Consider the following 24,968-nt stretch of genomic DNA (forward strand, 5'->3'; position numbering starts at 1 on the left):
AAATGTTTGTACATATGCGTGTGTGAAAGTTGTAAAAAAGAATCATGTCATTCATGTCAACGTGTTCTAAAAGCGAAATTTTTGTTGCTCAGTATTGGCAAATCCTCGCATGGTGTTGTTGATAGGGTTCACATGTCGGCATTTCATTCGTATAACTTTCTGCATACAATTTCAGTTCATTTCAGAATACTTCTTCTATCCAAACAATTTATTCATAAGCTTGTTTGGATCACCATTTAAGCACTTTCCAAAGCATTTCTGTTATATGTTCTCAGTCACTTTTCTATACAAAAATATTTGCAATCTTTGAAGGAATTTTAAAAATGACAGTAATATCAAGTTTTAACACAGCGATCGGATACGAGCGATTCGGTATCCCTCTGCTTTCCTCTTTTCGATCTCTACCACCAACTATGGAACTTGCCTCAGAAACATGTTTCGATGTCTGAACACGTCCAAAACTATTAAAAATCTGGTTCAAAACGACTCATTGTTATCATGCTTACTAACATAATTAGCCGTTCTATTTATAGTTTGGAATAGGCAGCCTGGGAATAACTGTACTTTACAGATAAGCGTGATCAACAAGGTAGATAAAATCAAAGACGTTTGCTCTACAGCCGAAAGTTCTCAGGTTAATAAATTATTTCGAATTAAATCAGCCGGCAGGAAAATATAAATGCTCTCGCTTGCATACATACACATACATAGAAATCGCACAGCCCAGTTTAGAAATTGTGAGCACGCGCTACAATTTTGGTTGTTGTTATTTGATTTCGCCTTTTGTTACAGTTGATATTTGGTTCGGCTTTTAGTTCCTCACAAACAGATATATGTATAGTTTTGTAACTTCGGCCGTATAAGCACAGTGTATTGCTTTTGACAAAAAAACATCGTAATTTTGCAAAATTTAAAACAAAATTGAGATCTAACGTTTATTTTTTCAGTTTCAGATATTTCAAGTGAAATTTTCGTTAAAAAAAATTAAAAATTTTTTGAGTTGTATGAGATTTTCATCGTCATTAAATACAAGTGCCACCACTGCTGCAGTGTTTCCGGCATTCTCCGTGGATGATTCTTGAAACTTACAAAACTACTGTGAAGCTTGGAAAAAAAATAAAAATAAAATAAAAATTGACAAAATGGTGGCGTTTTAAAAAACGTTTAATTTTATCGGAAACTTAAGTCGTGTCTCGATTGCTAAAACTCTCATTTAAGAATAAACTGTTTGAGGTGAGCGGCTTCCCTTTGAATGGCTGTAACTCAAAAACTATTTGAGATATCGATTTGAAATTTTAGTATCTTATTTTGAAAGGTAAAAGCTACCGAAATACGAAAAAAATAAATATCGAAATTTTCAAAATTGCACGCTATGTATACGACTTAAAATTTTTTTTCAAATATTTTTTGAATAACAACTTTCTAAGATCAACATCATCCAAAAACGAAAAAAAAAATTAAAATCGCATTTTTCAAAATTTCACACACGTCTGCGCCTTAAATAAACATTTCAAATATTTTTTGTGCAACAACTTTTTTAGATCAACACCAACAGTTTATTTTTAAAGTGATTTTTTTTCAAACTTAACTCTTTTCAAGCAGACATTTTGTCATTTTTTATATTTTTTTCAACCTTGGGTCATTGTATGGGCAATATAGTTCGCTTATCACCTGCTCTCACCACGAATCAACTGCGTCAGCAACGCCATTGTTTACAGCCAACATTTAGCAACCGGCAGAAGAGTATAAAAACCGTTCGTGGCATTCCAAAATTGTGGGTGCCAAACGGAAGTACCATCAAACTGAACACATACTCAGTAGTTAACGCGCGGAAATACACATCTGTCGAATGCCAGTAAAAGTTGTGCGGCACAAATTTTAATTTCTACAAAAACATTTCATTTCGTAAGAGTGTTCTTAATATTGATAAATTTGTGAAAAAAAAAATCAAAATGGGTTTGCCACCAATGGATTTTGATGCTGTCTTAGAGAAGTGCGGCAACTTCGGACGCTTTCAATATCTCATTTTGTTATGTTTCGCAATTACGAATATCCTTTCGTCGATGCATTATTTTTCGCAGACGTTAATCAGTTTTACACCGGATCATTGGTGAGTCACAGCAGCAGTTTTTCGTGGAAAAAATTCATAGGAATTAAGTGAAAGTGGGAAAAATTGGAACATGAAATTTATATATGTATATATTTCGAAAACGCTTAATTCGTTATTATGAAGTATGAAAAGTGAGAGAATTTAAGAAGTTCATTCAAATACTATCATTAAGTGTTCGAATTGTTAACGAATGAAGTAGAAACGGCGTTGAACGAATAAGAAGTTGTGCCTGTGTTAAGTACCGTTATAAAGTGTGCAAAAGTACTGCTTTTAGTTTTTAATTAGAACTTGTGTTTCTGTACTCCAACCAGGTGCTATCACGAGAAGTTGGCCAACGCTAGTTTTGAGGAAATTCGCGCGGTTTACGCCCAAACTCAGAGTCCACACTGCACACTACTTGACGATATAGTCGACGGCAAGCCAGTTGTAGCTGAAGTGGGACAATGCCAGCAGTGGATCTATGAATATGAAAAAGGTTTCAGGAGCGTCACCACAGATGTAAGTACCTAACATAATGCATATATACATATCTAATTAGATCTTTATATTTCTTTTTCAAAAGCGATAACGAAATCGAACTATGTTCAGAAAACAACAGGTTAGGTTAGGTTAGATGGCTGATCGATGATCGCACGTCGACTGGTATATGTAGTCCTTTGTGAAGACATAGAAAATAAGAACTTCTCTGTTTGGACTTACAGATTTGTAATACCCTTGGACAGTCAAGAAGGAAGTGTTGAGTTGTTTCCTCCTCATCTTCTTCGAATCCCAGCTATCCAGTACTAGAACACACGAGGGTACTGGAGCACCGACACGCTTCCATTCTACCGATAGCTATAGCCCGGCACCAGTCTTATCACAACTACATTCGATGCAATTGATAGCGAGGTTAGGAACTTCTCGACCAGCCTTAAACGCACTGTAAATGAGTTCAAGGCTAGTATCGCCGCTCTGCTATCTGAGTGAATGGTCACTTCTCTAAGTCCGGCTACACTCCGGAACAGCAGATCTACTGCTACCTCGGCTAGGAAAACACTCTAATAGTAAGGAAGTCTGAAAGTGGAGTTGATAGAGAGCTCCCGACAGTAAATGCCTTCACCAACCTTCCCCGCAAGCTTTGACCCATCCGAAAAGAAGCTTACTGCCCCTCGTCTTCAACGGCTTCTTTCCACACATAGCTCCCTCGTCGGTATATGGCAGAAGGAGCCGCCAGAGTTCGGTTTGGCGACTCCATGGTCTATATGATCCGGTATGAAGTGACGGTATTCAAGGATAACTAGGTGTTCAATTTACAAAAATAAAAAGAAGCTTAAAGAACCGTCATTTCACACGACAGATGAAAATCGCCTAAAGAGCTAAAGGCTATACCGAAAACTGAGTTTGAGACGATTGGAAGAAGCGCTGGTTTAAGTGAATGACACCAAATGAAGATCATTTTGAAGACGACAACGTTAATGTAGACGAATGCATAAATGACTTTTCTTCGTTCTTTTTTAACATACCACGTATGCTTGATCTTAAGTGCAATTTCAAATAAGTAACCTAAGACTCCGCTGCGTTTTCAAAAGACAGCATTTCCATTGTTTCAATTTAGTTGCAAGCAAGAGTAATCGATTATGTCTCCAATGTCGTCATGAGGACCCATACAAATTCAATCTAAAACTATACTTTATATACAATTTTAACTCCAAAGTACTATCTTCATGCTTATGCTTTCAGCTCAATTGGGTATGTGATGACGCCTTCCAGTCGGCGCTAGGTCAATCGCTGTACTTTGTGGGTTCCGTTACAGGAACAATATTTTTCGGTTTCTTAGCCGACAAAATCGGACGTCTACCTGCAATGCTTTGTACAACTTTGAGTGGTGCTTTGGGTGATTTCCTAACAAGTTTTGCTAATAATTTACCAACATTTGCGCTGTTTCGTTTCATTTCCGGCTTATCCACAGACACCCTGTTCTACCTTACGTACATAATGGGTAAGCTTTAGAATTGCAATCTGAAAATATATCGTTCATAAACAAACTTTCGCTTGCAGTTTTTGAATACTTGAGTCCACAGAAACGCACACTCGGCCTAAACTTGATAACCGGCGTGTTCTATTTCATCGGTTTGGCACTTTCACCTTGGTATGCGCTGTGGTCCGGTTCGTGGCGTAATTACCTGTACATAGCTTCCATACCGGCTTTGATTGCTATCACTTATCCCTTTGTGATTTGTGAGAGCGCACAGTGGCTGATTACAACACAACGTTATGAACGCGCCGTCAAATGTCTGAAGCGTGTTGCCAAAATCAATAAGCGCGAAGTGAAAGACGAAGTATTTGAAGAGTTCGTAGCATATTATCAGAAAAAGGCGAGCGACGAGCGCAAATCCGGTGCCACGAAAGACACTTTCTGGGGCATGTTCCGTACACCACGTCTACGCAAATTCACCATTATAATGCTGCTGAAATCGTGAGTAATATGACACGTTTTATATGAACTAATACTTTGACTCTTTGATTTCTTTTTCTATTGCACTTTTACTATAGCATGATCATCATGCTCGCACTCGATGTGATCAGTAAGAATATGGAAGGTATGGGTTCCTCACCATTTTTCCTCTTCTCAGCTAGTTCGGTTTCGTATATTATTGGCGGTTTCAGCATTATTCTGCTACAGAATCGCATCGGTCGTAAGGGCATGGCTTTCACCACGCTACTACTTAGCGCCGTTATTGTTGCCACTACTGGATTTCTGATTGTCTCACTTGATACCGATCAGCATGCGACCATTCTCGCTATTATGGTCTGTCTCGGTCGTTATGGTGTCGTGGTGAGCTACGAGGCGGAAGCGCAGTATGCCTCCGAATTTATACCAACGTCGGTACGCGGTCGCGGCATAGCGAATATACATGTTGTCGGCTTCGGTTTCACCAGCCTTAGCTCTTATGTAATCTACCTGGGTTACTTCTACAAACCACTGCCGTCCATTTTTGTCGCTATAATATTGTTTATGGGTGCGCTTTTATGTTTGGCGTTGCCAGAGACTATGAATCAGTATGCATCAAAATAAATAAATAAGCGTATATAATAATATTTCAAATTCTCATTTGCTGTACTTGCAGAACATTGCCACAGACCTTGAAAGATGGCGAGGAGTTTGCGCGACATCAACGCTGGTACTACTTCCCATGCTTCGACAGGAAGCAGGAGCAAAAAGATGCTGAAATTAACAACTGATAGCAGATCTGTTCAAGTGTGTATGTGTGTTTAGTGTTTTATTTTATGGAATTGGAATTTCATATTGAAATTTGTGTAGAAATGTGATAGCTTTCAGTTAGTTTATAGGAAATGTCAAAATAAAAGCTATGAAGAGCTTTATGAGGTTTTCCTTGTATTTTGTTGAGCGTGTATATTGTTGTTTGAAAAAGTTTTATGATTGTTTATTAAAAAATATATTGCTTAAAAAACAAATTGTAAAACCACATTGCGTAGTTTTCACTGTACGTACGAACAGTCTCACTAACAGCCCAGATGTTGATGTCGATGAAAAATTATTCTCTTCATCATCTGATATCTTACATAAGCTAGCTTTAACTTGCCGCAAGCCACGCCCGATAGATGAATTATAATTGACAAAGTAGTTATAATATCACATTGTTTCATTGAGGACTACAACTTGCTTAGAAAGTTAATGATTTCTCCAGATCAGATATATAATTCGAAAGTGATAAAGAACATCTATGCTCAAATAAAATGAAAGTTTCGAGACAGAGGTTTGCAGAACTTTTATGGGCATTCATTTATTTAATCGAACCAGTCCGAGTATACTACTGAATTGACTATCATTGAGCTAACTTGGATCACTGCATTGCAAAAGCTACTCGTGGCGGCATTTTTTCTGCTCGAATACCGAGGAAGGACATGTGGCGGGAAAAAATTTATGGAAAAGAGTTAAACTTTTTCACTACAAGTAAGCTATGAAGGAAGGTTGGAGGGGAAGTTTTCTGTAAGGAGTTCTCCGTCAATCTTAGCTTTAGCCTGAAGTAGTGCAAGGTGCCAGTAAACGTGTTGCTATAAAGCACAGCCGCTTTCAGGTGAACATTCACTCTAACAGCAGAGCGGCAATACTAATGCTGAGCTCACTTACTATGCGCTCAAAGTTAGGCAAGGGCTGTCTGGCCTCACTTGAGATCATAACGAAATTTCCAGGTAACTGCAAAGCCGATGAGTTAGCCAAAGGCAGCAACTTTGCGACTGCGAGATCAGACACAAGTTGTTCAAGTTGTAGGGTGAAGGGTGAGCTAGAAATACCAAGCCACTTTTTTTCTATTATCCAACTTTTACAAAACTGGGATTGAAATATCTTAGACAGGTGTTATAGCCGAAACTGGCATAACTCGTCTTAATCAATTTTTGATAGACACAAAGCGCTTTGTCGGTTTGTGAGAATCTTATAATCAGTAATATAAGAGTTGTATGTACCACAACATAGCAGCTTTCCAAGTGAGATGCCTGTATGCATCATCCTCTTAACCTAACCTGACTGTCATTAGTCAGGAATTATTTAAAATATGGTTCCCTGGTTATCAAGGGGTAAAAAACATCTTTTTTTCAACAATTATTTTTACATAAAAAATATTTAATATTTTATTAAAACTAATTATTGTAACAAAAACACACCATTAACAAAGAAATTTTTAAATTTTTGAAAAAAAATATTTCGCGACGCCATTTCCGATGACATTTGTACAAAAAAATTAAACATTTTTTCCAAAAAAAATTTTTTTTTCGTAGTGCGATAACTACACTTTTATTCTTCACGGATTTCGACTAAATTTTCATTTTAGGTCACGGAAAGGATTTATATCCTGCACACCAGGACAAGCCATTGCTTCATCAGTCTCTACTTCGCCGACCTGCTTCTTCTTCTTAATTGGCGTAGAAACCGCTTAAGCGATTATAGCCGAGTTAACAACAGCGCGCCAGTCGCTTCTTCTTCTCGCTACGTGGCGCCAATTGGATATTCCAAGCGAAGCCAGGTCCTTCTCCACTTGGTCCTTCCAACGGAGTGGAGGTCTTCCTCTTCCTCTGCTTCCCCCGGCGGGTACTGCGTCGAATATTTTCAGAGCTGGAGTGTTTTCGTCCATCCGGACAACATGACCTAGCCAGCGTAGCCGCTGTCTTTTAATTCGCTGAACTATGTCGATGTCGTCGTATATCTCGTACAGCTCATCGTTCCATCGAATGCGGTATTCGCCGTGGCTAACGCGCAAAGGACCATAAATCTTTCGCAGAACTTTTCTCTCGAAAACTCGCAACGTCGACTCATCCGTTGTTGACATCGTCCAAGACTCTGCACCATACAGCAGGACGGGAATTATGAGTGACTTATAGAGTTTGGTTTTGTTTGTCGAGAGAGGACTTTGCTTCTCAATTGCCTACTCAGTCCGAAGTAGCACCTGTTGGCAAGAGTTATCCTGCGTTGGATTTCTAGGCTGACATTGTTGGTGGTGTTTACGCTGGTTCCAAGATAGACGAAATTATCTACGACTTCAAAGTTATGACTGTCAACAGTGACGTGAGTGCCAAGTCGCGAATGCGACGACTGTTTGTTTGATGACAGGAGATACTTCGTCTTGCCCTCGTTCACTACCAGACCCATTTTCTGTGCTTCCTTGTCCAGCCTGGAGAAAGCAGAACTAACGGCGCGGGTGTTGAGGCCGATGATATCAATATCATCGGCATACGCCAACAGCTGTACACTCTTATAGAAGATGGTACCTTCTCTATTTAGTTCTGCGGCTCGAACTATTTTCTCCAAAAGCAGGTTGAAAAAGTCGCACGATAGGGAATCGCCTTGTCTGAAACCTCGTTTGGTATCGAACGGCTCGGAGAGGTCCTTCCCGATCCTGACGGAGCTTTTGGTGTTACTCAACGTCAGTTTACACAGCCGTATTAGTTTTGCGGGGATACCAAATTCAGACATCGCGGCATAAAGGCAGCTCCTTTTCGTGCTGTCGAAAGCAGCTTTGAAATCGACGAAGAGGTGGTGTGTGTCGATTCTCTTTTCACGGGTCTTTTCCAAGATTTGGCGCATGGTGAATATCTGGTCGGTTGTTGATTTGCCAGGTCTGAAGCCACACTGATAAGGTCCAATCAGTTTGTTGACGGTGGGCTTTAATCTTTCACACAATACGCTCGATAGAAATATGCGATGTTGAGGAGGCTAATCCCACGGTAGTTGGCGCAGATTGTGGGGTCTCCTTTTTTATGGATTGGGCATAGCACTTAAATTCCAATCGTTGGGCATGCTTTCGTCCGACCATATTTTACAAAGAAGCTGATGCATGCACCTTATCAGTTCTTCGCCGCCGTGTTTGAATAGCTCGGCCGGCAATCCGTCGGCCCCTGCCGCTTTGTTGTTCTTCAGGCGGGCAATTGCTATTCGAACTTCTTCATGGTCGGGTAATGGAACGTCTGCTCCATCGTCATCGATTGGGGAATCGGGTTCTCCTTCTCCTGGTGTTGTGCGTTCACTGCCATTCAGCAGGCTGGAGAAGTGTTCCTTCCATAATTTAAGTATGCTCTGGGCATCAGTGACTAGATCACCTTTGGGGGTTCTACAGGAATACGCTCCGGTCTTGAAACCTTCCGTAAGCCGCCGCATTTTTTCGTAGAATTTTCGAGCATTACCCCTGTCGGCCAGCTTATCAAGCTCTTCGTACTCACGCATTTCAGCCTCTTTCTTCTTCTGTCTACAAATGCGACTTCCCTCTTCAACTCTCGGTATCTATCCCATCCCGCACGTGTAGTGGTCGATCGTAACGTTGCGAGGTAGGCAGCCTGTTTTCTCTCCGCTGCGACACGGCACTCCTCGTCGTACCAGCTGTTCTTTTGCACTTTCCGAAACCAATGGTTTCGGTTGCAGCTGTACGTAAGGAGTTTGAAATGCCGTCCCACAGTTCCCTTATACCGAGTTGTTGACGAGTGCTCTCAGAGAGCAGGAGTGCAAGCCGAGTAGAAAATCGTTCGGCTGTCTGTTTTGATTGCAGCTTCCTGGACGATAGTGGTCCGAGTGTCGATGTTAGGACCTCGGAGCGCACGCACATCTAAAACACTGGAGACGTGTCTTCCGTCTATCACAACATGATCGATCTGGTTGGTAGTTTTTCGATCCGGAGACAGCCAGGTAGCTTGATGAATCTTCTTATGCTGGAATCTAGTACTACAGATAACCATATTTCGGGCCCCGGCGAAGTCAATCAGCCTCAACCCATTTGGGGATGTTTCGTCGTGGAGGCTGAATTTACCGACCGTAGTGCCAAATATATATCGTCCTTCTCTTCCGTCGGGGCGTGGGCGCAAATCAGCGATATGTTGAAGAACCTCGCTTTGATGCGGTGTTGAAGAACCTCGCTTTGATGCGCCGACCTGCAGTTTTTTTAAATTTACTTTTTTTGCTTATATTATTTATATTTTGTATTCTTGGAATATCAATAAAAAGTATGTAAAAAAATGGATGGTCAAAATAATTTTCGACTTTTTTCATCGCGTCAAAAAAAAATACCTAAAATTCGGGCTTCTAAACCAGAATACCCCCTTAATGATTCACTTTTAGCACATTATTTTATCGACTCAATTACACCATTTTCTTTTGCGGTCGAGTTTTTGCTTTGTTATATAGCATGTATATTCAAGGCAAGCGATAAGGTACCTTAGCGTGGTGAAAATAAGCCAATTGTTCATTTTACCAATCATAATCACTTTGGGACACAGGCAGCCAGAAGGCTTGGCTTTATGCTTCCTAAGCATCCCGATCTAATGTACTATGAGGTATTATATTCTTCATATTACAACTTACAAACATACGAACAAAGTTAAAATACCAATTCATATTCGTGTTTAGTATAAGAAACCAGCAGAGAGGAATTTATTGGAAGAAAACAATTTCAATTTAGATTTTCACTTAATTTTTTCACACTCCTTTGCTCAACCTCAACCCTGGCATTGACTCGCTACCAACACCACCAATGCAAAGAAGTCTTGCGTTTTATGCATGTAAATCAGTTTATATTTTTGCATTTACATATGTATATAGCTACAAATTTATAAACAAATTTAACAAGGCAAAGCACAAAAAACGGTATGCAAATAAACACTTCAACTTTGAAATTCGTTAAATGTAAGAAATAATAAAGAGGAGTAAGAAGGAAAATGTTGAAATAGGAGAGAGTGTACACAGGGAGAATGCAAAGAGCGCAAATGGCGGGAAAAACGTCACTGAAACTGTATATGGAATACACACTAACATAACTGCACATGTATTCTTTGAAAAATGTGAACACTACACTCTCTGGCTTACATATCGGTTATGCAAATACAACACTATCAAAATTATGCCCTACATATGACTTGCTGGGAGGAAGGTAATGTCGATGCATAGCAACAACAGTGCATACATACGCTCACTGTACTTATATTTTACTTAGCATTATGACGGTGGCGGCATAACAAACAAACACTCACCTACACACACACACACACAAGTGCTTAGATGGCAAACAACGTTAAGCAGACGCACTTATTCATACTTATACACATACATATGAAAATAAAGCAGTAAAGAGCGGGAAGATAGACAGTTTGCTTGCCTACGCTCGTGAACCGTAAAAGGGTAGATTTGTTCACTAAAATGTCACGGTGGGTAGCCTACTTTTCGGCGCTTAAGTATACACGCGCGTTAATGCCGCTCAGCAGGGTGTATGTATGCGCGGCTATTTGTGTTTTTGTTTACTGTTTTTCCTCACATTTTTGCGTATTTCAAAAGTTCGTCTTTCGTATGTGTGCGTCGTTTGTATGCATGCGTTGTTGTTGCCGCATTGCAATGTGAAAATTTGTCAAGTTCATTTGTTGCTGAGTGCCAAGTGCGCGCCATGCAGCTGAATATTGCTTTGCCTTGCAGCCAGCTTTATTTGCAACATTAGGAATTCCAAGCATACACACATACACCATATACACACACACATACATCTACCATCTACATATATGCATGTATAGTATGCATCTAAAATGTGGCAGGTGGCAACGAAGGTTGTGAACCGGAAAATGTGTCAATGTTGCACACATACTTTCTCACTTAGTAATTTTTACATTTGCATTCTCTTATGCATTTTTATTATGCACTCATAACAGTTAGAGCACTCTGAATAAATAGCAACAGTAGCTGTGTTGCAATGCGAGGCAGATGAGGTGAAATAATTTCATTTAAGGTAACATTAAATGTGTGAGAGAGCACAGGTAAGAATCACTTTAAGAAAAGTTGGATTAAAAGTATATCATAGTTGTTTGTAAAACTTCACGTCATAGTTATAGGAATATATATCAATATAATCAGGAGAACGGGAGCTGATTTCTGTCACTTCATCCGCCAAATTTCGTGAAGATACCTCTTCAAATGAAAAAGTTTTCCATACAAGTTCTTGATTATGATTGTTCAGTTTGAAGGGCAACTATATGATATAGTAGTTCAATATCGACGATTCCAACCAGCGAACAGCTTCTTGGAGAGAAAAGAAGGTATGCAAATTTTTAAGCCGATATCTCAAAAACTGACGGACTAGTTAGCGTATATACAGAAAGGCGGAGAAAGTTAAATGGATTCTGATCGCCATGCTTATAATTTATATATGTATCATATATTTTGATCAAGAGGTTTTTCGTATATTGTAAATTGTTACAAGTAACGAATAACCTTTCCAAAATCATTACAAGTTATCAAAGCGAAGCACGCTTCGAAATAAAACGGTTAGTCGGTTGGAAGAAAAGCGAACTAGTATTAGCTTATACTTTTACTAACATAACTAGTCATACAATTTTTAAGTTGCTTGAAGACGAGTATTGGGAATTATTATACTTTATTTAGACTTAGACCATGTGCTCAGACTTAACCTAAACAAAAATATAGCCGAACAAGCACTTTTCTACAATGAAGAGTTGTCAGATAAATGAAGTACTTGTTTAGCATTACATCAACTGCTTAGTAAATAGGCGCGCATACGTTTAATTCACAAGCGCAGACACACACACTTACACACAGTGTGTTGGCTTTGATAAAAAATATGAAAATTTTGAAATATATTGAAGTGCTTGAAATATGTACATATATGAAAATTTTGAAAAATATGAAAATTTTTAAAAAATATGAAAGTTTCGAAAATATGAAAATTTCGAAAATCTAAAAATTTCGAAAACTTTGAAAATTTTGAAAAGCTCGAATTTAAAAAAATTGCATGAAAATTTAGGAGAAAAAAAATTTCGAAAATTATGACAACTTCGCAAAATAAGAAAATTTCGAAAAAAAACAAAATTTCGAAAAATGTAAAAATTTCGAAAAAAATTTAAATTTTGAATAATATGAAAATTTTAAAAATTATGTAAATTTTGAAAAATATGAAAATTTAGAAAAATATAAAAATTAGAAAAATATCAAAATTTCGAACAATATAAATAATGTCGAAAAATATGAAAGATTTGAAATACAAAAAAATTTAAAAATTTGAAAAACATGAATATTTTGGAAAATAAGAAAATTTCGAAAAATCTGAACATTTTTGAAATATAATATATGAAGATTTAAAAAAATATGAAAACTTCGAAAAATATGAAAATTTCGAAAAAAATTAAACTTTTGAATAATATGAAAATTTCGAAAAATATAAAAATTTAAAAAAAATATGATTTGAAAAATACAAAAATTTTGAAAAATATGAAAATTTTAACAAAATATAAAAATTTCGAAAAAATAAAAATTTTGAAAAATATGAAAATTTCGAAAAAAAATTAAAATTTTGAATAATATGAAAATTTCGAAAAATATTTAAATTTTAAAAATATGATTTGAAAAATATAGAAAATTTTTGAAAAATAGAAAAAAATTTGAAAATATGAAAATTTTTATATATAAAAAATTTTAACAAAATATAAAATCAATTTCGAAAAAAATAAAAATTTTGAAAAATATCAAAAATTTTTAAAATTTTAAAAAAATTTTAAATAATTTAAATAATTTTGAAAAATATGAAAAAAAAATAATAAAATTTTGAAAAACATGAACATTTTTGAAAATGTGAAAACTTCGAAAAATAAGAAAGTTTCGAAATATATAAAATTTTCAAAAATATGAAATTTTCGATTTATATGAAATTTTTTTCTATTTTTGAATTTAAATTTTCTTTTATTTGTCCTTTTTTTCAGAAATTATTTAAGAAATTGATACAACTTATAAAATAAATTCGCCTTAATTTCGCCTTGTACATATGTATGTACATATATACATACATACATTCATACATAAACCATTACAAAATTTTACCAAGCTTTCAAAAGCAAATATGTCAATAAAGCTTGCTCCTCAAAGTTTATTACTAAACTAAATTTTCATTATTGTGCTAATTAAATTCTGTATTTTTAATAACAAACGTTAACTTCGGCAGCTCTGAAGCAATAATACCCTTCGCAAATGCATTTTTTGTAGCATATAAAGGTACAACACCCTTTTCGGCATTACAAACATCGTGGTAAACTTAGTTAACCCTGGATATAGAATAAAAGTAATTTCTAACGTAACACTGTGCATCGAATGTGTTATTGTTGATATTGAACAACGCAGTAATTGTTGTTATTTGCACATCGGTAAGTGTACTGTAAAAGTATAATAGGTGATGCTGATGTTTGGAAGTTTCCGGTAGCTTTCGGATATATTGCCTAACTGACCGCATACTGAATAGATAGAGCGAAGGCGTGCACGCTTATCGAGTGCTAGTAAAAGTTATTTGAAACAAATTCTAACTTCTTCAAAAACCTAAAATTTTGTAAAAATAATCATTACAATTGTTAATAAAATGCAAATGGATTTTGATGCTGTTTTAGAGAAGTGCGGCAGTTTCGGACGTTTTCAATACATTGTACTATTATGTTTCGGAATTGTGAATATTCTTTCGTCGATGCATTATTATTCGCAGATCCTGATTACTTTTACACCGGAGCATTGGTGAGTCGCAGACGAATTTTTTTTTTTTTTGGAATATTCACCGAGTTAGTGCTGCAAGTGGTGAAAAACAAAAATTTAAAAGTGTTTTTTTTAAATCTTTAATTTTTAATTTAAAGTATGGACAGTTAAATAATAAGAAAGCGCCTTCAAATATTTTCATTAAAAGTGCAAACAGTTTTCTAACGTGGTTTGCAGGTTACTGAAAACATTAAATTTATATAACTCGGTATAGGGTCGAGCAGCACTTCTCTGCCCGCCACTTATCCTTAGAACCTATTTCTAGTTTAAAATCTTTCATGTGGCATGCTTAATTTTGTGTTTAATTTGAACCTATGTTTCTGAATTCCAACCAGGTGCTATCACGAGAAGTTGGCCAATGCTAGTTTTGATGAAATTCGCGCGATTTACTCCCAAACTCAGAGTCCACACTGCACACTTCTCGACGATATAGTCGACGGCAAGCCAGTTGTAGCTGAAGTGGGACAATGCCAGCAGTGGATCTATGAATATGAGAGAGGATATCGAACCATCACCACAGAAGTAAGTAGTATAGTATGTAAGTAGCTCACTAAACTAAACATTTTATGGATCTGAGGCAATCTTAATCTCCTTATATACCTGTATTTGTGTTGGCACTGCAACGCAAGAAGCACCTAAGTATTTAATATGGTTACAGCTTCTTGTGTAAACTACCAGTTCTGCGACTCAAGAGTACCTCATGCAAGGCTGCATGACAGTTTGAAAAAGCAAAATCAAGGCCTTAAAATAGGGATCACATCGCCTGAATAGGACATTGGAATTTATCAGTAAGCCGGGGCTATGTGATTCGTTGTGAGAGAGATGATAGCACAATAGACGTTATTTTTTCTATCTTTTTTTCTATATACAATTAAGTGGACGTATAAAAATTATTCCTAAAGCCATACTTTATGTATAATTTTAACTCTAAAGTAAACTCTTTACGCTTATGCTTTCAGCTCAATTGGGTATGTGATGACGCCTTCCAGTCGGCGGTCGGTCAATCGCTGTACTTTGTGGGTTCCGTTACAGGAACAATGTTTTTCGGTTTCTTAGCCGACAAAGTCGGACGTCTACCTGCAATGCTCTGCTCAACTTTGAGTGGCGCTTTGGGTGATTTCCTTACAAGCTTTGCCAATAATTTGCCAACATTTGCGCTCTTCCGTTTCGTTTCCGGCCTATCCACAGATACGCTGTTCTACCTCATGTACATAATGGGTAAGTTCAAAAAATCTGTGACTCACTCTATACTTTTAATTATGGAACCTCGCTTGCAGTTTTTGAATATTTGAGTCCACAGAAACGCACACTCGGCCTAAACTTGATAACCGGCGTATTCTATTTTACCGGCTTGGTATTCACACCATGGTTTGCACTTTGGTCCGGTTCATGGCGCCTCTACCTGTACATCGCTTCTGTGCCTGCGCTGATTGTATTAGTTTTTCCATTTTTGATTTGTGAGAGTGCACAGTGGCTGATTACAACACAACGTTATGAACGCGCCGTCAAATGTCTAAAACGTGTTGCCAAAATAAACAAACGCGAAGTGAAAGACGAAGTATTCGAAGAGTTCGTAGCATATTATCAGAAGAAGGCGGGCGACGAGCGCAAACTCGTTGCCACGAAAGACACTTTCTGGGGCATGTTCCGTACACCACGTCTACGTAAATTCACCATTATAATGGTGCTGAAAGAGTAAGCAGCACATCAAGCATTAAAAGAGTTAATCATTTAACCCTTCTACCGATCTTATAGCATGATCATCTCACTCGCACTCGATGTGATCAGTAGGAATATGGAAGGTATGGGCATTTCACCGTTTGTACTTTTCTCAGCTACTTCGGTGGTGTATATTTTTAGCGGTTGTAGCCTTATTCTGCTACAGAATCGCATCGGTCGTAAGGGCATGGCTTTCAGCACGCTACTACTCAGCGCCGTAATTGTTGCCACTACTGGATTTCTGATTATCGCACTTGATACCGAGCAGCATGCGATCACTCTCGCTATTATGGTCGGTCTCGGTCGTTATGGTGTTGTGGTGAGCTATGAGGCGGAAGCGCAGTATGCCTCCGAATTTATACCAACCTCGGTGCGTGGTCGCGCAATGGCGAATATACATGTTGCCGGCTTCGGTTTCACCAGCCTTAGCTCTTATGTAATATATTTGGGCCACTTTTTCAAACCACTGCCGTCCATTTGTATCTCGATTTTATTATTGTTGGGTGCGATATTATGCTTGGCGTTGCCAGAGACTCTAAATCAGTATGTAGCAGAATATATAAATGTAGATGTTTGAGATTATCTCAATATTTTATATTCGAATTTACTGTGTTTGCAGAAAATTGCCACAGACCTTGAAAGATGGCGAGGAGTTTGCGCGACACCAACGCTGGTACTACTTCCCATGCTTCGACAGAAAGCAGCAGCAGCAAAAAGAAGCTGAAATTAGCAACTGATAGCAGATCTGTTCAAGTGTGTATGTGTGTTAAATATTTTATTAGACGAAAATGGAATTTTACAAAGCAATACTAAATTTTAAATTTACCCACTGTCGCATTGTTTCTATTTTTTCTTGAGTGTTAAACCAAATTTAAGGTTAGTTATTACAAACAGGGATGTTAGGTGTGCACATAGATATTTTGTTGTTAAATTTTATAACGGCTTATTCCAACATAAGTTTTAACATACGTTTTAGAGAATGCTACTGAGTTGGGAGAACTATGCGGATTTCCCATCCGAGTTATTAGAAAGCACTTTCTCGGTTCTGTGAGAATAAAGAGGTCAGGCGCTGTAATTTGGCTCACGTTCTCTTCATTTTGCATATAAATATTTTAGACTTGACCGGAATGCGACATCATCAATTTATAAAATTGATGTTAGAAATTGGTTATATTTCAGTTTTCTATTTGGTAGATATTGGTTAGATTAAGCCCTAACTTAACCTTAACCTGAAAGAAAACACCCACATTTCGCTTGAAATTCTGTTTTTTATTGTACATTCCCTTATAATTTATTCTACATGCCTTATTACATCAATCTTATTGAAAACTAACAAATACAATTGTAATGTGATAACCTCACATTTGAAAGGTCACTAAAGTGGAAACTGAAACACAGCAATTTCACTCGAATATCAAAGAAGCCGCTTTAAGCGTGGAACTAATTGGTTATTTTGCAAATTGTTATTAAGAGAGAATTGTTTTCAAATTTTATTTTAAGTTATTTTAAATAACCTCTGATTAAAGTGCAACTTGAGATAGGAATATACGGAGAATAAGCATTTCTTAGGAAATATTCAAACAACGAAAAGTTCGCTTTCTAAACAAGCATTCAAATTCACATACAGATTACTGCGCTTATATATATATACATATATGTATGTATGTTATTTCGAATTCCTACAGCTTATCACAGTTGCAGCTGTTTCTTTCGGTTCCGGGTAAGAAATGGGAATAAGTCGCAGTGGACTCTATCTCTGTTTATATGAAGATTGTGCTATCAAATGCGGTCGTTGGATTTTCATTTATTAGAATCAATTAAACTGCCACTTAGTCATATCAAACAAATGTTTAAGGAATCGCCGTACTGCTAACTTAGGTAATTCCATTACTTATATATTTTATAATTTCAAGAAGTGAAGGTATGATATTGAATATACTATAGTTAAGTACCAAATAGTGTGTGATTATGATTTTCATTGGGGTAGAATGAAATTGGGATTTCTCATCTTTTGACTAATCTTTTTCTCATATATGTACACCATACATTAAACTTGAACCCTCTGATTCAGCTCATGCCAAATATAGTACAAATATCTCATTTGAGTTCATTAGGTTCAACTTAATATTAAAATTGATTTATTTTTTCATATCTTTATGTGCGATACAGTGACGCATTCGAAAATAGAAATATTTTTAACATAGTCTTAAATTCGAGACATGTTCTAGAGAGTGCTTAAATGTCAATGAAAATGGAAATCCCTAATCAGTGAACTATCGTGTTAATGGAGCAATGATTTACAAGGGCTATAATTTTTAGAAAAAAAAATCTTGATCAATCAGCCATACTTGTGTAAATATATAACAATATAAAACTAGTTTTTCGAGAGTAGTTTTGAAATACTGTATGTACACATCGTCATCTAAAATGCAAAACAACGTATCATCAAGAAACCGAAATTGAGTATTTTATTGTTTACGATTCACTACATCATATTACATATATTTAGCATAAAATTTTCAGCTTCCGCTATTATATATAACCAATATATAACCACTTTATAACCATTTATATAACCAATATATAACCACTTTATAACCATTTATATAACCAATATATAACCATTTTATAACCAAAACTCAAATTTTCTTTGAACATAAGAGATTTCTATTATAACGTTTTTCCTTCGCCTATAAACTTATGAAAAGTGATGTTACGCTATTTTGCATTTTAGTTAACGATATATTATACATACATATGTACTTATATTGTACGTATGTACATAAATATGTGTGCTAACATATTGAAAAATATTTTCCAAAATTTTGCTTTAGAAAACATAACTCGAGCTCATAGTCGTTCAGTGTGTTTATTTCGCCTATGAATCGCAATTTTTTTAAATATTTATGCTATAGACGAAAAAACCATTAAAGTAAGAAGAAAATAAAAAATAAGGATAAGCAGATGTCTAAAGCTAAACAACAACTAAGTGGCATTTTAAATACTAAGTATATAACTCCACGCTTTTCGCATAACCAAGCGTACACCAATAATCTGTTACCCTTTACCTAATTACCCACTTCTATGCTTTTAAATCGAAACGCAAATTCTGCAGGCTGACACTGACCAACTAAGCAAAACTGCAGTTATAATTAGATTTATGCATATAACTTGTACATACAGACATATCTTACTTCCGTTTGCATAACGCTAATGGCGTTTTAGCATAAAATGCGTATTACAATTATATCTAAAAAGCAACGCGGAACGCTTTCATAAGCGCATACAATTTTATGCGCTTTTAAGTCTGTTGATTTCCTTATCTAAATGCATGGGCAGTTACTTGAGGCGCTAGCTACGTCACTCATATATACACGAGTACTTCAATATGTTAGTGTGTACTTCACTTGTGCTATAATCATGACTGGGTCAGTGTGTCTGCGATTACTATTTGCCATAAAATTGATTATTAGCGAATTTCGTTTGTGTCATATGTTGGCGGCATATTGCATGCAGTACAGTGAGCACTGGATATTGCGGGAAGTACTTGAATTTTCAAAATTGCACAAGCAGGAGCGTTAAGTGTGTATATATTAAATTATGCCATGAAATGCTTTTAAAGCGAGTTTGCTGGAAGACCAAGCATAATTTCTTTGATAAGATGCCATCGAAAGTGTTTTGTTGGCGGACAACGAGCACGCAATAGTCCCACAGTTTTTGAGATATCGAACTGAAATGTTTCACACATCATTTAAAAAACTGCTCATATTTTGCAAACGCCGATATCGAATCGCTATAAGATATAGCTGTCATACAAACTGAACGATCTAAATTAGGTGCTTGTATGGAAAAGTTTTTTATTTGGCAAGATATTTGCACGAAATTTTGCGTGGAGTATTGCACAAGTCAACGGTTTAACCTCCAAACAAATCGTTGAATTCGGTTTGCTAAAACATATAGCTACCATACAAACTGTACGATGGGAATCATATGCTTGTTTGGAAAACTTTTTTATTTCATGAGATACCTCTACGAAATTTGGCATGAGTTAGTATCTCAGACAATAATTCAATTTAAAAAGAAATGGATCGGTCCACTGTAGCCTATAGTTGCCATATAAACTGAACTATCAACATGCAATTCTTCTATGGATTTTTTTTTTTTATTTGACGAAATATGTTCAGGATATTTCGCATTTGCTTCAGTTAAAAAGAAGATTTTGAGTATAATAATAAATAGAAGAAACATTAAATTTTCCCCAATTTATGGAACTAGTTTCACATATCCAGTTAACACTGTATTAAGTATTATGTGACACATTTATTAGCGTCAAACTCGTGCCGAAACAAATTGATAATGATCAGTGCACTACTTGCTGATTATACATAATATATACCTCGGCACATTGCTTTACATACCATATACGTATGAGTGTGTGCCTGTGTGGCATGGCTTCCGCCATTTGGTTATCGCTGACGCATTTAACCGCCATTTGTATGTTTGTAAGCATTTTAAACAATTTTCTATACATTTATATAAAGTGAATGTGTGCTATTTATTATATAAATATATATATACGAATATTTGTTTATGTAGCAGATTAATTTAAATGCGTTTTGACTTATTTAATCGAATGTATGCTTAGTCAGCTAAGCTAAGCTGGCATTGCAAAAACAAATTTGCGTTGTAAAATTATAGCAGCAAGCTATTCTTTTTTCAATATTATTTTTTTATTATTAATAAATAATATTTTGCGATTTAGTGCATTTTGTCTGGGTCATGCGACATCAGACACATTTCGTAACTTGCCACACTCAGCTGAGCGATTATTTATTGAAATCTTGCGACAACAACAAATCAGCAAGTGAATTGAACTTTTATTGAGTATGATGAATGTGGACTATATAGTCACCTAAAATGCAAAATAACGTAATATCACGTTTAATAAGTTTACAGGCGCAGGAAAGAGGTTATATAATAATAAACACCACTCAAATTGAAACAAAATTTGAGTTTCGGTTATAAAATGTTATATATTGGTTATCATACACTCATATGTATTGAAACAAAATTTGAGTTTCGGTTATAAAATGGTTATATATTGGTTATCATACACTCATATTGAAACAAAATTTGATTTCGGTTATAAAATGGTTATATATTGGTTATCATACACTCATATGTATTGAAACAAAATTTGAGTTTCGGTTATAAAATGGTTATATATTGGTTATTATAAGTGACAACGATTTTCAATTTTTTTTTTTTTGATGATACGTTGTTTTGCATTTTCGGTGACGATATGTAACTTCCACATTCACTTTTCTTACAATTACTTTATTGGCAGGGGACTGTTTTAGCTTGCAGCCACTCAGCAATTTCTTGTTTATGTGAAGAACATAGAATATTTTTCCCACCTAGCATTATTGGCGAAAAAAAACAACAACAGTAACTACAATTTTTTAATTTTTTTATATTAATTTGCATGAAATCATAAATTTTTATCATTTTTACGTTTTGATTTTAATTTTTTTATGTATGATTTCATCTTTCTTTAGACTCAAATCTGTCAAATGCTGATCATAATTGCCCATCCACATATGAGAGAAAAGCATTACAAAATATGGCTGATGTAAACTGTCGCCCAACTTAAGCCAGCAAGCGCACAAACACTGAACCAAGTAGCAGTAACGCCTTAATTTGGAATTTTGTTGCACAAACGCGCTAAAACCGGCTATATACAATGCACATATGTTTGAAGCCAACAAAGTGATGTGAAAATCTGACGCAAAAATCTGCACACGCGACTAAGTTATTTGATCGGCGCTTGACGTTTTTGCTCACTTCCAACTTTTGGAAATCAAAAAACCTAAACATTCGCACGAACAATAAGTTCGCAAGTATACTTTTTCAAACAACGAAGTACATATAAGTATATGTGTGCCTAGCTCACATATACAATATATGTATCCATAGATGTGTACTTATTAGTATAATTGTAAGTACTCCATATATAGGCTCTTGGCTGGCTGCTTGCAACATGCGCTGATTTGTGCAGCTGGCAAAATCACGTTGCTGCACTATCAGCAGCCTTTGGCTGATGCAAGTCGCGCATTTAATTGCAACAGACCGCTTGCCTGTTGCCTGGCTTCTAAATGCTCGCCTCCAAACAAGGAAGCATTGACTTTGAAAGCTTATCAGCGTTGAAGCAGCAATTGTGAGCTTAATTGAAATAATCATTAATTTACAGATGACTATTTTTTAATTGCGAAAAAGGTCATATTTCTTTTCCTATACAAAAATTATTATTTTATACCAAGTTTATTGAAATGCCAAGTTACGAAAATAATTATGAAAATTATAAAAATATATATATTAATATTGTACAATAAACCTTTTTCAATAACATTATTTCAAAAACAAGTAAAGAGGGGCGACTGTAACGAAATCTATTGACAAAATACGAAAAGACTTTTTGGACTACCCAATTTTTACGTTTCTGGTGAATTTAGTTATTGTTTTATCGCGTCTTAAGTATTTTTTGCAGAACCGTTTTATGTCAAGCGGCAGAGTTATCGTTAATAGTTCTTATGAGAATTGTCCTAGGCGAATTTGGCTATTGTAGCTATAGTAGTCTAGTAGATATGTACAAAAGATATCCAACAAGCACTTGATTCCTATCGCTCAGCTTGTATGACAGCTAAATGTTATAGTGGTTCGATATTGGCGGTTCCGACAAATGAGCAGCTATCACTATGATATCTATCAGAACGATATCTCGAAAACCGAGTGTCGCCTTTGCAGAGTCGCCGTCGTTTCATTCTGGGAAATTCCTTTTGAAATTTTATATGCATACGAGTAATTTCATTATCAGCACAAAACATACATAAATACATCCGTATTAACAAATTTACTTTTGTAGTTGCGAAGTTGTGCTTAACGTACAACGCTAATCCGCTATTTCTTGATGTCGCACACATTTTTTACATACCTGCAAAGAAAGAGAAGATTAATTTTAGTGGGTGGCAGATCACATTTCAGAAATAAATAAGCGCTTACTAGTATTATAAATAGCGCGTGGTTTGTTTGAAGCTTCTTTGTTGCTTCTGACGAACAACAAAAGGGAGGTGGAAAGAACAAAATGTTACATGTACTCTTTATGTATGTTAATAAAAAGAAATAATAAATTCAAAGATATGCTCTTAGAACCATTTCATTTTATTTGCTTCCGCATTTTTGTTTTTTGTACTAAAACTTATATGCTAATGGTTGGTTGGTGTGAAGAAGACGATAAGATGCAGACGCATAATATATTTGAGTATAATTATACCCTGAACAGTGTAACAATTAAGTTTAGCACCAAGTTTGCAACATTCAGAAGCTAACGTCTGGGAACCTAAAAAGCGTATATACTTGTATAAATGATTGGCTTGACGTGCCGAGTAAATTTCTTATATGAAAACTGCCTTCTATAACATATTGCAGGATTAGAGAACAAAAACAAATACTCATATTAATCATCGAAAATCGCTTTATGGTCTTTCAAACTATTCGCCGATAAACTCTATAGACTTTGCATTTGAACCTATTGTTGAAGCACTTTTCCTACTCTTAATGAGGTATCTCTAAAGCAAGCGTTCAGAACGCATCAACCGCCACTTCAGGTGACGAAAACCGTTGACCTCTTAGTTTATTTGTTACGTGACGGTATGAAAAGATGTTATTCGGTGCCAAATCAGGACTATGCGGAGGATGGCTCATCAAACCGATGCTTTGAGTGCGTAAGAAAAGCAGTTGGCTCGGACTGATACGCGTAAATTTCACAATTCATCACCTGTCATGATGTCAGAGACATGTTTCCATGCTGTTTCCACTAATGCCTATAGTTGTCTCAACCTCACGATAGGTCACATGACGATCTTGCAATATTTGCACACAGCATCAAGAGTTTCCGGTACAACAACTGATATTGAACGACCTACAAGTTTTGGTGTAAGCTATGACCTCGATTGAATTCAGCATACCATCGCTAAACACTGGTCCTTGATGGAGCTTGATGGGGAAAAAAATTAATGAAGTTCATCAATGCTTTGTTGCTGAGTTAAACTACGTCGAAAATTGTAAAAAAAAATAAGCGCGCGAATATGTTTGCGTTTTAATTCCATTTTTCGGTTGAGATGAATATTTTAAGTCACTGTAAATAACGTTCCCGTAGGTCAAAGCGTTTTGAGCATGTATTTGTAACAATAAAAATGTTAGACTTTACGATAAAGTTGTGAGTTACCAGATTGAAACACCAGGGTTGCCAAATCCCGAAGTATAAAAGGCTAACTACGTAAATTAATCGTTGAACAAGAACAAATAATCATATTTCAAAGTCAGCAATCTCTATTTTAGCATTTAGCAACCACCAGTGAGGTAATCTGTAGATAATTAAAAATTACTCATAAAACCGTCCAGTTGTAATTTAAATGTATTTTAGAACTAATTTCCAACAAACCTAATAACTGCATAATTTTCTAGACGCTCCCAAATTAGGCGGTTTACGCTTTGACCACCCCTTAAGTAAAGCTAATTCAAGTTAATTGACACACTTCTCTTTGTAAGCACCAAATTGCTCAATTATTCGCATTGTATAAGCACTAATTACGCTTATCAGTGAGCGGTTGGAGCGGGCGGTATTGTGGCCACGAAAGCATTAAGGCGCTCGATTCGTGCTCGCAATAATGCAACCCTGAGTTGTTGGCACCTTTTGAATGCAGGGCTACTGTTCTGGTTGCAAACCAAAATAAATTCTAAAATTGAGCTAGAACAATCATTAATTTGGCTTCTGCAATTTATGCAATATTTACCGAAATTGTTTTTTTCTGCAACCAAAATGAAACAGAGCTTCTCTCTTATCAACGTTTGACATCATATCTTCAAAGGTTATCTCCAAAGCTACATTTTATCGATCTAAAAACGAAAAATTCACACTGAGATATTAAATGTTACAAGTACTGAGTAACTGTATTTTTTTAAATATTCTATTAAGATGGAATAAAAGAAAGTGTATGTGGGAGCTATCCAAGTTTTTAACTCCAGAAA

At 36.0% G+C, this 24,968-nt stretch overlaps 3 protein-coding genes across 10 annotated transcripts in view; 2 read left to right on the forward strand and 1 right to left on the reverse strand.

Moving 5' to 3' along the window:
- LOC126750925 (low-density lipoprotein receptor) overlaps positions 1-24,968 on the reverse strand; it is a 410,401-nt gene that overhangs the window by 216,711 nt on the left and 168,722 nt on the right. The window lies entirely within an intron of this gene.
- Positions 1,790-21,516, forward strand: LOC126750926 (organic cation transporter protein-like). Of its 2 annotated transcripts, XM_050460738.1 has the most exons (7): positions 1,804-2,110; positions 2,422-2,608; positions 3,830-4,088; positions 4,148-4,565; positions 4,643-5,149; positions 5,218-5,352; positions 21,440-21,516. In XM_050460738.1, exons 1-6 carry the CDS (start codon positions 1,953-1,955, stop codon positions 5,330-5,332), a joined length of 1,644 nt encoding a protein of 547 aa, XP_050316695.1. In that variant the 5' UTR covers positions 1,804-1,952; the 3' UTR covers positions 5,333-5,352; positions 21,440-21,516. The 2 variants fall into 2 exon arrangements, with proteins under 2 accessions (XP_050316694.1, XP_050316695.1); XM_050460737.1 differs by lacking the exon at positions 21,440-21,516 and having other exon boundaries at positions 1,790-2,110; positions 5,218-5,480.
- Positions 13,876-21,516, forward strand: LOC126750927 (organic cation transporter-like protein). Of its 2 annotated transcripts, XM_050460740.1 has the most exons (7): positions 13,981-14,144; positions 14,498-14,684; positions 15,122-15,380; positions 15,440-15,857; positions 15,918-16,424; positions 16,501-16,638; positions 21,440-21,516. In XM_050460740.1, the coding sequence occupies exons 1-6, from the start codon at positions 13,996-13,998 to the stop codon at positions 16,616-16,618; spliced, it is 1,638 nt and encodes a 545-aa protein (XP_050316697.1). In that variant the 5' UTR covers positions 13,981-13,995; the 3' UTR covers positions 16,619-16,638; positions 21,440-21,516. The 2 variants fall into 2 exon arrangements, with proteins under 2 accessions (XP_050316696.1, XP_050316697.1); XM_050460739.1 differs by lacking the exon at positions 21,440-21,516 and having other exon boundaries at positions 13,876-14,144; positions 16,501-16,711.

The sequence above is a fragment of the Bactrocera neohumeralis genome, chromosome 2, assembly GCF_024586455.1.
Source record: "Bactrocera neohumeralis isolate Rockhampton chromosome 2, APGP_CSIRO_Bneo_wtdbg2-racon-allhic-juicebox.fasta_v2, whole genome shotgun sequence".
NCBI lineage: Eukaryota > Metazoa > Arthropoda > Insecta > Diptera > Tephritidae > Bactrocera > Bactrocera neohumeralis.